Source organism: Henckelia pumila, chromosome 2, assembly GCF_033568475.1.
Source record: "Henckelia pumila isolate YLH828 chromosome 2, ASM3356847v2, whole genome shotgun sequence".
Classification (NCBI taxonomy): domain Eukaryota; kingdom Viridiplantae; phylum Streptophyta; class Magnoliopsida; order Lamiales; family Gesneriaceae; genus Henckelia; species Henckelia pumila.
In genome coordinates, this window is record NC_133121.1 from 121,079,546 (window position 1) to 121,093,920 (window position 14,375).

Consider the following 14,375-nt stretch of genomic DNA (forward strand, 5'->3'; position numbering starts at 1 on the left):
GATGACGGCCCCGACGATGCTCTTGATCGTCCTGATCCCCCCAGCGTCCACCTACGCTGCCGTGACTACTCTCGTCACCATGACCCTCCATCTACACGATGATTAAAAGTTAATCCCAATTTCAACAATCTAGATCCCAAGATTACTATGCATGCTCTGATACCATAAATGTAGTGACCCGCACCGTGATCACCTACTAATCAAAATCTTAAGCATGCATTTAACTTAATCAAATAAAATATCAAAAATAACAGCGGAAACTTAAACAATAATAAAAATATTGTTTACAATCATATCGAATAAAACCAGTGTATTAACCCAAATACAACTGAAACAAAAGCTTAGACAATAACCCTGCTGGTCCTCCATCGCCTAAGCTCTCCTGGAACCACCCGCATCGTCCAGCCGCAGACCTGCCCCATGGAATAGGGTGTCCAGATACAACAAAGTATGGGACGTGAGCATGATAAGCTCAGTACGAGAGTATGAGTATACGGTGTTATGTGTGCATGTATGCAAGTGAACTGGGTACCAAGACTCTCAGGTCAAGAAACAAGCTCATAGACCAGGCCCAGGGTATATAGCACGTTGCGCCGTCGCATCAGGAGGTGGCTCATATACCCAGTGGATAATGGTGACCTGATACTAGTACATGTGTCCAACCATAAGGTGACCTGACACAAGACTTACGTATCCAACCATCCACAAACTCGTAGGGTGAGTGCCCTACTACAGGATACCTCTAAGGTAAAAGCTCAATATGCTCATGTATGCAACATACAGTCATGACATGTTGTATATATAAATGCATATAAAACATGCAATCACATAATCCATGCAAACACATAATACATGCATACTCAATCTGGATATCTCGAATAATACTTCCGTACCTCATACACTAGGCCAGCTAGACTAGCACTATGTCCAAGTCTACAGTCCGCACTACAATGCAAAGTACTCATGCATTACCACTTTATTCTAAAAGCCTTAACTACACTATAGCATATTCCCTATTTACTATAAGGAGCCAGAGCTATACCTGCGTCCGTCGTCAGCCCATTGATGACGATTGCCCCAAAACTTGGGCACCACTCCACCGTAACCCTGGAGCGCCTCGCCAACCTCCGGACCAAGCCTAGGAAGGCTAGAATCACCCCTAAAACACCTAGAATACTCTAAAACAAAGAGAGATGATGTGATATTGGTGTGAAATTGTGGCCCTCGGAACCCCTATTTATAGGCCACGATCGGAATCTCCGATCACCTGATCGGAAGCTCCGATCGGTGCATGTTTGCCATGTTTTGGATGGCCGAGATCGAAAGCTCCGATCGCAGGATCGGAAGCTCCGATCTCCTGCATCTGGCCACGTGTTTAAATCTCCTTGACACCTGTTTCTGGTTGAGATCGGAAGCTCCGATCTGCCCGGAAGCTCCGAACTATTTCTCATGTTTCCGAACTGGTTTTGGGCCCCCAAGACCCCCGGGACCTACCCCACCATTTTCGGACGTTCCGGATCTGATTTTCCACTTATTTTTACCAAATAAGGACTCCTTAAACATGTTTTGACACTTTTAAAATTATATGTCATTTTCTAACATGTTTAAAATCACTTAATCTTGTAAATGGAACCGGGCTACTACAGTTAACATAGCAGTTGACAAGTCAACTGACAAAGGAGAATCCCGCGGAAATGCCTGAAAAAACAGAAGCAAGAAATGAGCATGAAACTGCAGCAAGATGTCGAATCACTAAGGGACAACTATTCAATGGCAAAATTTTCTAACCAAGTATTCACCATAGTTACAGTATCAAACCATGTCTGAAAGAAATCTATTCAACGGATTCGGATGCTACTTACAAAACCCCAGCTGCTTTTAATAAACTCTCCACCGATGATTCTGAATTTGCATTGGCTTGACAAGAAAAGCTCTATATATGGGCGAGCGCTCATCTACAACTGCAGAAACGCCCCCATTTTTTGGACCCTGCTCAAGGGCTGCGACATATTCCACTGGCGATCGAAGAGCCTTGAGCCTCGACTTGGGTATACCAAAAACATCAGTAAGAAAATGTTCAGCAAAAGAGCCAGTTTGGTATCCAATAAGTCTATTACCCTCTTTCAAACTCTCAATTCCTTTGATCGGAGAATGAATTTGTTGTACCGTCAGAATCGAGCTCAGACTTGTAGTGTAACTAGATTTAATTATCAGAACCAAAAAGAGCCATATTAGAAGTACTACGTGAGCAAGAGTACTCCCGGTACTCTCTCTTGCATTAAAGAAAGACCATCATTCAAATTAAAAGAGCTGAGATATGAGAAATCGGACACCGCTTACTGTGAGAAAAGAACAGTGTTGAGAAACTAAACCTGCAGCAAAAACAAACAAAATGATGTCAAATGCCAATATCATTCTGCCTTTAATGAACAAACTTTGAATTACGATGAATGACAGTTGCACAATCGGAAACTCTTATTGTTGTTTCAAATTCATATGCCGCTCCACATACGTTTTCTAAAAAGTAACCTCCGATATTTGAAACAATCGCTAATGTAAATCAAAACCACGACTCATCATCAAAGAATTCTTTCTGTTAGGCTCACCATAGAATGGTTATCAGCTGTCGCTTTGCTGGTCCACGGAACTCGTCATTGGTCCGATGCTCCGAAATCCACACAACCATCCCAATGAAAATAAAAAAAGCAACACTAACTCCCCACATTGGAGGTGAAAATGGCCTTAGGAAAACCCAAGCATCTGTATTCGACTTCCTAAGTGGGACCACCACCACCAGTCCTGATGAAGCATATGGCTGTGTAAAATCCACAAATTTCGTTCGAGTTGTCATGGTGGAAATGTCACCGACAGCTCCATAAATGGACTATCATGTGTAATCGAGATAATAAGTGGCCAGTAACATAAAAAGGCAAATAAAAGAGTGAACAATTATTATCACCACGGTTGAAAATCATACTTACACCAGTGGTTATCGAATTCACTAGCTGATCATAATTTGGATTTTCGTAGCCATCTCCATATGGAATGAACTGATAAGGAACTGCATATGGAAGCAAATTTACAGCAGCCACAAATACATCGATGCAGAATCCCTTAAAAGTATCCGTGTCTGGAACATATGACACAAATTCATGATAACTAACCCTTACGGGTACCCCTATCCTCAGTTGCTTCCCATTAGTTGGAAAAACCCAGCCACGAGGTGTTTTTGTTGATTCTCCAGGCCAATAAACATCATTTAGTTGCTGGTTTGCACTCGAACGATTTGGTGGCTGTAAATATAGGCTCTTGGGAGCCACAGTCGACAGCCCAGTGTAGTTCGACCAGTAACCAATCCGATGGAGAACTGTTCCAACTATGTTTATAATTTCATATGCAGGAGAAACAAGAGATTTGTCTGAACTAAACTTGATGGGCCCTGTCAGACCTACAAAATCACTCTGCAATATGTTTTTCTTCAAGAGCGGACCTCCGTTGAAAATCGACAATGCTTCAGTGTGCAATTCACTACCTGCTAAAGATTGCAACCTGGAATTATTAGAAAATGAAATAACCACGCCCTGATCAAAAAACGAGTCAATAGCATGAGCGAGTAACCAGATTGTATCATAAGCATAGAGAGAATAGGTGGATAGGCCTAACTGACCACGAGTCAGTTCATTCCATATAGCTAAAAAAGATCTCTTTTTTACCGAATCAGAAGTGTATTGACGCAAAACAAGCACCCCTTGCAGATTATCAATCATTGAATTAAGCTGCAAATCAGAATCCAACTCCGACGCAAGCCAATCCGTAGCTATCCAGACATAGCCATTCTCCATCATTCCAAGCTTCCGTGCCACATCGAAAACCAAAAACCCCGCTGCACGATTAGCATGTATGATAATGACTCGAGACTCCTTGAATGCAACCTTGACAAGAATATCCATGACTTCACTCTGACTGATGTCTACGGTGGAAATCCCTGCTTTATAAGAAACTCGACAGCGCCTGGCTGCAAGTGCATCATCCAATACAGCCAACCCATTTCTCCCATAGTCATCATCAAGAAAAATAACAGTCACTTCCTTCCAACCATAATAATCTACAATTTAAGCAACTGCTGGCATCTGATGCAGGTCACTTATTGTTGTCCTGATAAAGTAAGGATACTGAAGAGAAGAGAGAGTAGGGTCGGTTGCTGCAAATGATAAAAAGGGAGTTTGGAGCTCATTGGCAACATGCAGTACCGTATGGGCAACCACAGAAGATTGGGGACCTATAACTGCAACAGCATCAGTCTCCATAAATCGCAAAGCTGCAAACAATTACAATCTGTTACTCTATTCGTGAATGGGGGAACATAGAAAGACTATTGAGATGATCCAAGTGAAAATGAATTTTAAAGCAAAAAATCACCTTCAATCAAGCCAAGAAATCCACTGCAATTGGTATTTCTAATATCTACAACGAGTGTGGTCCCTGAGAGGACACTTGAGTTGGCATTCACATTTTTGACAGCTTCTTCAATAGCAATCTTGGCAACTTTCCTAATCGTAGAATCGAGAGCCAATATCGCTCCAACACTCACGTTCTTTGGCCTTGAAGAAGCATTGGCACTGAGACCATTTGATACCCCTCCAAAGGCGAGCAACCATGAAATAAGAATCAAAATGACACGCATTCCAGCGGCACACGGATTACTAAATCTGTAAGCCAAATAATAATCCAATTCAGAACCTATTAACAAGAAGTAGACGGTGACCCAAAATTCTGGACTCTACAACAGGGGGACAAGAAAGCTATTGAATGGATTTAAATGTGAAACTCATATTTTTAGAAAATCGTATCTAAAATATGATTTTAGACAGTTGACGACCCTCATCCTGCTAGTCTGGAAGATGAATTTAACATCATGCCTGTCCACAAGAAACAGTAGAAAAACCCTTGCCACTCGACACAACTTCGGGCAACCGCTCGATGATTCACATAAAAACTCGACGCAACTTCGGGCAACCACTCGATAATTCACATAAAAGCTCTAAAACAGACAAAAATCATGTTGGGTCCGTTGCACAACAAATCCCGTACTTCCAAAACAACAAACTAGTTCATATTACCACTAATACTCTCATTCACAGCATAAATGAACAGATGAATCAAGTCTAAATACGCGGTAAGAAGTTAAAGAACAAAACTTTACAAGCTAACAAAAATAGAAAAACCAATGAAAAACAAATAGAAACCCAAAATGGCAACCATAGCAGCATAAGATGTTAAAGAACAAACTTTATCTATACCTATCTAAAAGAGTAAATAAAAGGGCAAAGTTTTACGATTGTGAATTATCGACTTTGCCCTTTTATTCTCTTGCTAATGTATTCCTAATAAATATACATAGGGATATAAAAGCAATATACAATACACATAGTACATTTTGTGTAAGGACATATATGTAAATTTTTATAGGGCATTAATTAGTGCCTCATAATGGTTTCATATATCTTTTTATTTGGCCTTTATTATTGACATTTAATTGGTTAAAATGGTGTTTTCTACAACTAAAATATGAATAATATATACAAGGACATTTTTTTGATTTTGTGAATAAAATATTAGATCAATTATATAAAATGTTTTTTTTTTCACAATTCAAAATTGATACATGATTATAAATTACATGATATCTATATCTATTTATCTAAAAGAGTAAATAAAAGGGCAAATCTATATCTATATCTATATCTATCTATATCTATATCTATACCTATCTAAAAGAGTGAATAAAAGGGCAAAGTTTTACGATTGTGAATTATCGACTTTGTTCTTTTATTCTCTTGTCCATGTATTCCTAATAAATATACATAGGGATATAAAAGTAATATATAATACATATAGTACGTTTTGTGTAAGGACATATAAGTAAATTTTTATATGGCATTAATTAGTGCCTCATAATCTATACCTATCTAAAAGAGTGAATAAAAGGGCAAAATTTTACGATTGTGAATTATCGACTTTGCCCTTTTTATTCTATTGTCCATGTATTCCTAATAAATATACATAGGGATATAAAAGTAATATACAATACACATAGTACATTTTGTGTAAGGGCATATAAGTAAATTTTTATAAGGCATTAATTAGTGTCTCATAATGGTTTCATATATCTTTTTATTTGCTTTTATTATTGACATTTAATTGGTTAAAATGGTGTTTTCTACAACTAAAATATGAATAATATATACAAGAACATTTTTTTGATTGTGTGAATAAAATATTAGATCAATTATATAAAATGTTTTTTTTTCACAATTCAAAATTGATACATGATTGTAAATTACATGATATCTATATCTATATCTATACCTATTTAAAAGAGTGAATAAAAGGGCAAAGTTTTACGATTGTGAATTATCGACTTTGCCCTTTTATTCTCTTGCCCATGTATTCCTAATAAATATACATAGAGATATAAAATTAATATACAATACACATAGTACATTTTGTGTAAGTACATATAAGTAAATTTTTATAGGACATTAATTAGTGCCTCATAATGGTTTTATATATCTTTTTATTTGGCTTTTATTATTGACATTTAATCTATACCTATCTAAAAGAGCTATCTAAAAGAGTGAATAAAATGACAAAGTTTTACGATTGTGAATTATCGACTTTGCCCTTTTATTTTCTTGCCCATGTATTCCTAATAAATATACATAGGGATATAAAAGTAATATACAATACACATAGTACATTTTATGTAAGAACATATAAGTAAATTTTTATAGGGCATTAATTAGTGCCTCATAATGATTTCATATATCTTTTTATTTGGCCTTTATTATTGACATTTAATTGGTTAAAATGGTGTTTTCTACAACTAAAATATGAATAATATATACAATGACATTTTTTTGATTTTGTGAATAATCTATACCTATCTAAAAGAGTGAATAAAATGACAAAGTTTTACGATTGTGAATTATCGACTTTGCCCTTTTATTCTCTTGCCCATGTATTTCTAATAAATATACATAAGAATATAAAAGTAATATACAATACACAGAGTACATTTTGTGTAAGGACATATAAGTAAATTTTTATAGGGCATTAATTAGTGCCTGATAATGATTTCATATATATTTTTATTTGGCCTTTATTATTGACATTTAATTGGTTAAAATGGTGTTTTCTTCAACTAAAATATGAATAATACATACAATGACATTTTTTTGATTGTGTGAATAAAATATTAGATCAATTATATAAAATGTTTTTTTTTCACAATTCAAAATTGATACATGATTGTAAATTACATGATATCTATATCTATACATATCTAAAAGAGTGAATAAAAGAGCAAAATTTTACGATTGTGAATTATCGACTTTGCCCTTTTAAGATAGATAAATAACTTAGTAAAAATTAAAGAAGAAGCGTCTCTCTGTATTGTCACGGAAGGATTGCAAATACCATGACAAAAAATCTTCGAAACTAGCTAAAACGCCAAGAGAGCAAATGACACCGAAGAAGAAAAAAGAAAAATTCACCAAAATCTATAAATAAGAAATAAGATGAGAAAATATCCGAACAACCAGCACATGAATTCATTGATATCAAAGATGACGAGAAACTAATTGCGTTTACTCAAATAAGAAAACACATAATAAAACAGAGGAATGGATCGGATGTCCAAGTGGTTACGATGAAAAGGAAAAAATTTGAATATTTAAATTGTTTATCATTCGTAATATGATTTGAACATTCAAATTAATTTGAGATACACAATTAATAATAAAATTAAATTTAAATTTTAAATTTTTTGAGTAGCTTAAAAAAATGAACATGATTTTTGAATTCTAGAAAAGAACTATTTCTAAATCTTAATTCATATTTACAACTATAAAAAATGTGTTTTAAAAAATATACGGATAGAAAACATCATCTTACATATTATTAGGACTAAATTTATGAAATTTAGGTAACACCTATATTTTTTAGGAAATTTTAAATTATTTTTTAATCAAACTAAAATATTATTATATATTAAGGAGAGATGAATTTTAATTTCAGAAAATAAATTCTTAAAAAATGATTATAACTTTGAGTGATATGACCCACAAATTATAAATTGATTATGTGTAATCACGTGCGATGCACGTGCTTTTTACTAGTAAGTCTAAATACGCTGTAAGAAGTTAAAGAACAAATAATTTATAAGCTAGCACAAAAAAAGAAAAACCAATGAAAAACAAATAGAACCTTAGAAACCCAAAATGGAAACCGTAGCCGCATAACATGCGCCGCCCGTAAATTCTCCATTCGTGAATTAAATGTGTGATTTAGAAGTATTTGTGAGCCAAGAAAACCTTTCTTTGCAAGAAAGCTTGAAGGACCACAGCCCAATATTCTTTATCAAAACAAATAATCAAACTTCGAGCATCAAAATCACGTGGCTTGATTGTGAAACTGATATTTTCAAAACTTGCATCTTTCGTATTTTTCTGCTCCTGAAGAACAAGCATTCTCCAAATACTGATACATCGGGTTGAAGAATTTTAACATCAAATCTCTGTACAAGAAACAGTACAAAAACTAGAGCTGCAAACAAATAGAGTCTGTTTGAAAAATATTCAATTCATATTCAAAATTACCGAATTCGAGCCAAACTCTAATATGCTCAAACCTTTATTCGACCCAAATTCAAGCTCAAAATAATTTGTTCGATAATTCACGACCGTTAATATTTTATTATCATAATAAAATCATATATCAAATAAATATACTTTGTGTCTTTATTTTCGAACAATAAGTTTTTTAACACGGTTCGATTCCAGACATAAATCCGTTCCAGAACAACATACTTGATCATGTTTCGAATAATTTACAACATAAAATCACAAAAGAATAGAGAATATCTAGCGTAAATAGCCAGTAAGAAGTTAAAAAAGAACAAACTTTAAAAGCAATCAAGAAAACAAATACGCAATGAAATAGAAATAAAACCTTTGCAACCCAAAATGGTAACTGTAGCAGAATAAGATGCTCCAAAATACTCCATTCGTGAAAATTTTCAGCTATTTATGAGCCAAGTACATCATTTTGGGCAAGCAAAGCTGGAAGGACCACAGCCCCATGATTTTGTTTTATCAAAAACAGATGAAGCATAGCATTAAAATCACAAGTGTTCGAGTTTTCCTCTTCTTGTAATTAAAAAAAAAAAACTATGAATTGATCTATTTTAGGAATTTTTTATTTTATAGACAAAATTGCTTATGTTTTTTTAATAAAAATATTTTAAAAAACTGAACCTATTTAAGTATTTTTTAAGTTACTAATGAATTGATCTATTTTAGGAATTTTATTCTCGAATCTCGAGTCCACCCACCTTGTAAATGTGCGAGTGGAATGATTTAAATTTATTCATGAAAATAATAAGTTTTTTTTTAGTACGCATAATTGACAATAATAAGGCAAAAAAAGATTTTTTTTTCCATTTGATTGGTGTTCTTTTATTTAAAATTAAATGATTGGTGGATAATTTATAGGATAATTGACAGGGGATATTTTATAGGACAAGGTAGACCACACTAAATTGGGAATTTGTGAAATTGACTGATATTCTTATTATTATTATTATTATTTGAGGATTTGGTCCTCTTTTCTTGTCTTCTACACAAGAATGATAATGATTATTTTGTCTACCTTACATTTTGCATCACTTGACAATTACAAAAATTAATTTTATAAGATGATAATTCATAAATAATTGTATATTAAAATAACTATATTAGCGCACATGGATTAGCAAGGAATGGCTAAAATACAAAGGAGGTTGGAGTTTGAAAAATCAGAATGTGATTTCTTTCTTTCTCTTTTTTTAACAGAACTCCATGTATTTTAGGACCAAACAAAAAAAAAAAAGCATTCCCAGTCGTTCCAGAAATTTGTGACATTCTTGAGTCGAATTAGTTGAAAGTCATGAATTTTATATTCGTTTTCACCTGATCAAGGGAAAATTTATCTACAACAATGATAAATTTCATACGCACTCGGCATTAAAATTATTTTTTAAAAAAATTACTCATTAAATCAAATTTATTCATCAAGACAATCTAAAATCTTTTAAAAATCTCAGTCTACACTCTACACAGATTAAGAAAGTTATTCAAACAGTAAACTTTATAACGACATTAATAATCTTATCATTTAATGAATGTTTTAATAAAAAAAATTTAAAAAATTGTTCGAAGTAGTTAATGTATTCAATAACGAGGGCAAATTTGTTAACGAAAAAAGATAAAATAATACTAAATACGAGAAGTGGACTAAATATTTAGGACATACGAAAAAAAAAAAGATGACCTTTAATAATGACAAACTCGTGGCAACTAACCATTCGGAAGCACCGGGTTAACTTCATACACACAAACTGCAGAAAACATTTTTATGAGAGTTGAACTTAAGATATTGACCTCAAACTTCACATACTCAAATTCAAAATCTCCGGCGGGCATCGCCTCTTACAAATTTATATATATATTTTTAATTATTTTTTAATTTCTAATTATTGAAAAACTGACCATGGGATGGAGCAGTGGTTGACTGGGCCCAAACGGCATACGTTGTCGGCCCAACAATATTGACTTGTGTCCACGTGAAACTGCGTACAAAATCCAAGGGCCGGGAAGCGATCTCGTATGCTCATTTGTTGTGGCCAATCAGAACCCACCACGTGTCCCTTAGCAACAAAATATTACCTGTGATCACCGGTTACCAACTGAATTTAATTTAACAAAATTCCGCACCTGCATTCATTTTTTTTTTTTTTTGGTTTTAATTTTAATTTAATAATCTCTTGGCATCATTTTCTTCGATCTCTCATTCAATTTCCTCTGCGATATTTCATCAAATTAAAGGGATTTCTTTTGTATTGGATAAAAGAATTCGGAAGGGCAATTGTAATTGAAGATTTTTCGTGTATTTCTGTCTACCTACCATTTTATTGATAAGGCGTGGATTTGTTGTTGATTTCAAGATTGAATTTTTTAATTTTTATTTTCATGGGATTTGGATCCGTTGGTCCCTGAAGTTATTTTTGATCGAATTCTCCTAGATTACGTTGTTTTTTTTTTTTTTTCCTTTTCTGGGTAGTGCAATTTCGTTTGATAATAGTTGATCTGGAGGTTAGGTTAATTTTGTAGGTTTCGTCTTTAATTTGATTGGGTTTCTAGGTGTTGAGGATTTGAATAATTTGGAGATTCTTTAAAGGAATCGAGGTGGGGTTGTTGATTTTGATATTTTAAAAGAAGGATAATATTGGCTGATCTGTTTGTGTTATTGGGTTTTTTGGATTGATCCTGGGGGGAATCTATTGAATTTGATATTGAAGGGACAATTTAGTTCTTGATCTTGTGAAAGAGGCGTAAGTTGATGTTTTTTTAAGAAGGAAAATGGCCGGGGATACTTATTCTACACCTCCGTCAACTAATGGCAAAGGTTGCTATAGTGAGAATGATAATAAAGTTTCAGTTTTGAGAGAGGATATATCTGAGAACATCGAAGAAGGGAAGCAAACAGTTAACCGGAAACCACCGCGGCATCTTTCTGTTGTACGGCACTCTATCAGCACCACCACATTGGTTTCACCTACTGATTTTGTGAGTGAATTCTTCTAGTAATGTAACGAATGCTTCACTTACATCTAGCTTATGTTGCTATTTAGTAATGCGGTGATGTTCATTTGTTACCGAAAAAAGCTTGTCTTGTTTATGTTGCCTGTTTAGATAGCAAATGTGTTAGATTCTTTATTCATTCGGAGGCTTTGGTTGTTGTGAGCCATAGAGGATTCTATGGTTGCTTATAAGGATAAAGCAGGAGAAACCATTTCTCCTTGAGAAAGATGTGTTTTGATTTATTACATTTGGCAAGCAGCATATCTGAGTTTCAACTGACAAGAAGATAGGACAAATGCTTGTAACTTTTAGAAGTAGTGAATTCAAAGATTAAATTTTTACTGTTACTTGGGACACTAAAATTGCATTGGCCATCTACTGCTCTCAGGCCTTGGCCTTTTTGCATGTTTGATGCATTACTGATGGAGTAATGCTATCTATTTTTGTTTTCAAGGATTTTGAGCTTGGAATGTCAGGAATCAAATCACCACCAGATATAAATTCAAGCTTTCAACCCATCTTCCGTTCTGGAAGCTGCGCTGAGAAAGGACCAAAGCAGTATATGGAGGATGAACATATCTGCATAGACAACTTGGCTCACCATTTAGGTGAAATTGCAGGTTCCCCTTCATTTGGAGCTTTCTACGGGGTGTGTAGCTAAATTCTATTAATATATTGAAACCATTTATCTTGAATGTTCTCCAATGAATCCAAAACTCAGAAAATTTGTCTTTGAATATTAAAGAAGCAGATTTTGGGTTCCTTTTTCCACCATATTATATGTGCTTTCACTTGTTACCTGCTATTTGCGTTTATTGAGTCACGCGTTGTGTGAGCAGGTGTTTGATGGTCATGGAGGTACAGATGCAGCACTATTTGTGAAGAATAATATTCTGAAGTTCATAATTGAGGACTCCTTTTTCCCAGTTTGTTTAGAAAAAGCAATCAAGAGTGCATTTCTTAAGGCTGATTATGCATTTGCTGATGATAGTTCCCTCGACATATCCTCCGGTACAACCGCATTGACTGCATACATATCTGAAAGGTAACAAAAATTATTCTCCTTCACATCTCATCAGAATTTCTTGAACTCCGCTTGATAGTGTCATTACCAATTATCAAATATCAATAATATTCTTTTAATCGTGGTGAATGTCCTGTCTATTAATTAATGTATGGTGGTGTTTTCTGTCACTCGATAATTATTTGTCTTAGAGATGTGAATCTAGTGGTTGTGGTTTTTCCACACCCCTGTATTTTGTATACGTAATCAGTAGAAAGGTGAACAAATTGTGGCTTTGGACAATATTATACTCCTTCCGTCCCCTCCGTCTCAAATATATACCATATTTTGTTTTTTTATCAGTCTCAAATATATAGTCCACATTCCATATTTGTTATTATTTTTATCCATTTTACCAATTTATATTTTATCCTATCTTTAAATACGCTAACTATTTCCAAAAATATTTTTTATCTTATTAAAACAAAAAAAATTTCCCTATTACATACTTTTCTAATAACTTTATTTATTAATCTCTTAAATATATGGGACTCGACGGAGGGAGGAGGGAGTTGGCAACCTTATTAGTACATGAAAGTATTTTTGAAGAGGTTCACCAACTTCATCTAAGAATTTAGGCTTTGAATGAAGTGTAACATGATTTCTACTCTGCAGAACATTGGTAGTTGCCAATGCTGGAGATTGTCGAGCGGTTCTGGGGAAACGAGGGAAAGCGATCGAAATGTCCAGAGATCATAAGCCGAACTACACTTCAGAAAGACTCAGAATCGAAAAACTTGGAGGAGCTATATATGACGGCTACCTTAACGGTCAACTGTCCGTCTCACGAGCACTTGGTGACTGGCACATGAAGGGACCAAAAGGATCCTCATGCCCTTTAAGTGCCAGCCCAGAGTTACAGGCAACTGTCTTGACAGAAGACGATGAGTTCTTGATTATGGGATGTGATGGCCTATGGGATGTTATGAGCAGCCAATGTGCCATCACAATGGCAAGGAAAGAGTTGATGCTGCATAACGATCCTGAAAGATGCTCGAGAGAGTTAGTTAGGGAAGCATTGAAACGCAATACTTGTGATAACTTGACAGTTATAGTGATTTGTTTCTCTCAGGATCCTCCACCTCGGATAGAGATACCTCCTAGTCGAGTCCGGAGGAGTATATCTGCCGAAGGGTTGAATCTTCTTAAAGGTGTACTGGAAGGTAATTAAGTGACAAATACACGAGATCTTATGGTCATGCCCTGGTTTCGTTTCATGTTCTGTGTATTTGGATAAATGACACATGTTAAACAGATTAAAGATCATTAACAAACATGTGTCATCAATCTTTTTACATGGAACATAAAATGAAATGTATGCACCGAGTAAGATGATGGCCCTAAGACTTGATTCGGGGAAGAAAATTTCTTTGTAGTTATTCACTCATGTTTATTTGAGTGAAGTGTTGTATTAATTGAATGATTAAAACTCTTCCGATTTCCAGGAGATAGGATGATTTCGTCCGGATGTATATAAAGCGTAGAGCCTTGTTCCCTGTGTGTGTATCTTTTCACGTGGAGAAATAAAGCTACTGATTTTTATTGTTAGAGAAGAGCAGGACTAATTTTTCCTGAATGACCCGTACGAAATTTGCAGATAATCAGTGCAAACTTACGTGGATATTAGGGAA

The 14,375-nt window shown here is 34.7% G+C and overlaps 1 protein-coding gene and 1 pseudogene across 1 annotated transcript; one reads left to right on the top strand and one right to left on the bottom strand.

The window, feature by feature from the left end:
• Positions 1-1,708: 1,708 nt before the first annotated feature.
• LOC140879892 (glutamate receptor 3.3-like) lies at positions 1,709-8,713 on the bottom strand (annotated as a pseudogene).
• Positions 8,714-10,840: 2,127 nt separating this feature from the next.
• On the top strand, positions 10,841-14,291 carry LOC140880772 (probable protein phosphatase 2C 27). Its single transcript, XM_073285521.1, has 4 exons — positions 10,841-11,666; positions 12,136-12,330; positions 12,521-12,726; positions 13,360-14,291. The coding sequence occupies exons 1-4, from the start codon at positions 11,460-11,462 to the stop codon at positions 13,913-13,915; spliced, it is 1,164 nt and encodes a 387-aa protein (XP_073141622.1). The 5' UTR covers positions 10,841-11,459; the 3' UTR covers positions 13,916-14,291.
• The last annotated feature ends 84 nt before the right edge of the window (positions 14,292-14,375 follow it).

Bases quoted from the DNA above. Each gene is read 5' to 3' on its own strand.
- LOC140880772 (XM_073285521.1), top strand. From the start codon at position 11,460: ATGGCCGGGGATACTTATTCTACACCTCCGTCAACTAATGGCAAAGGT. The intron at 11,667-12,135 runs GTGAGTGAATTC...TTTGTTTTCAAG, and splicing joins TGGTTTCACCTACTGATTTT to GATTTTGAGCTTGGAATGTC. The intron at 12,331-12,520 runs GTGTGTAGCTAA...TTGTGTGAGCAG, and splicing joins CATTTGGAGCTTTCTACGGG to GTGTTTGATGGTCATGGAGG.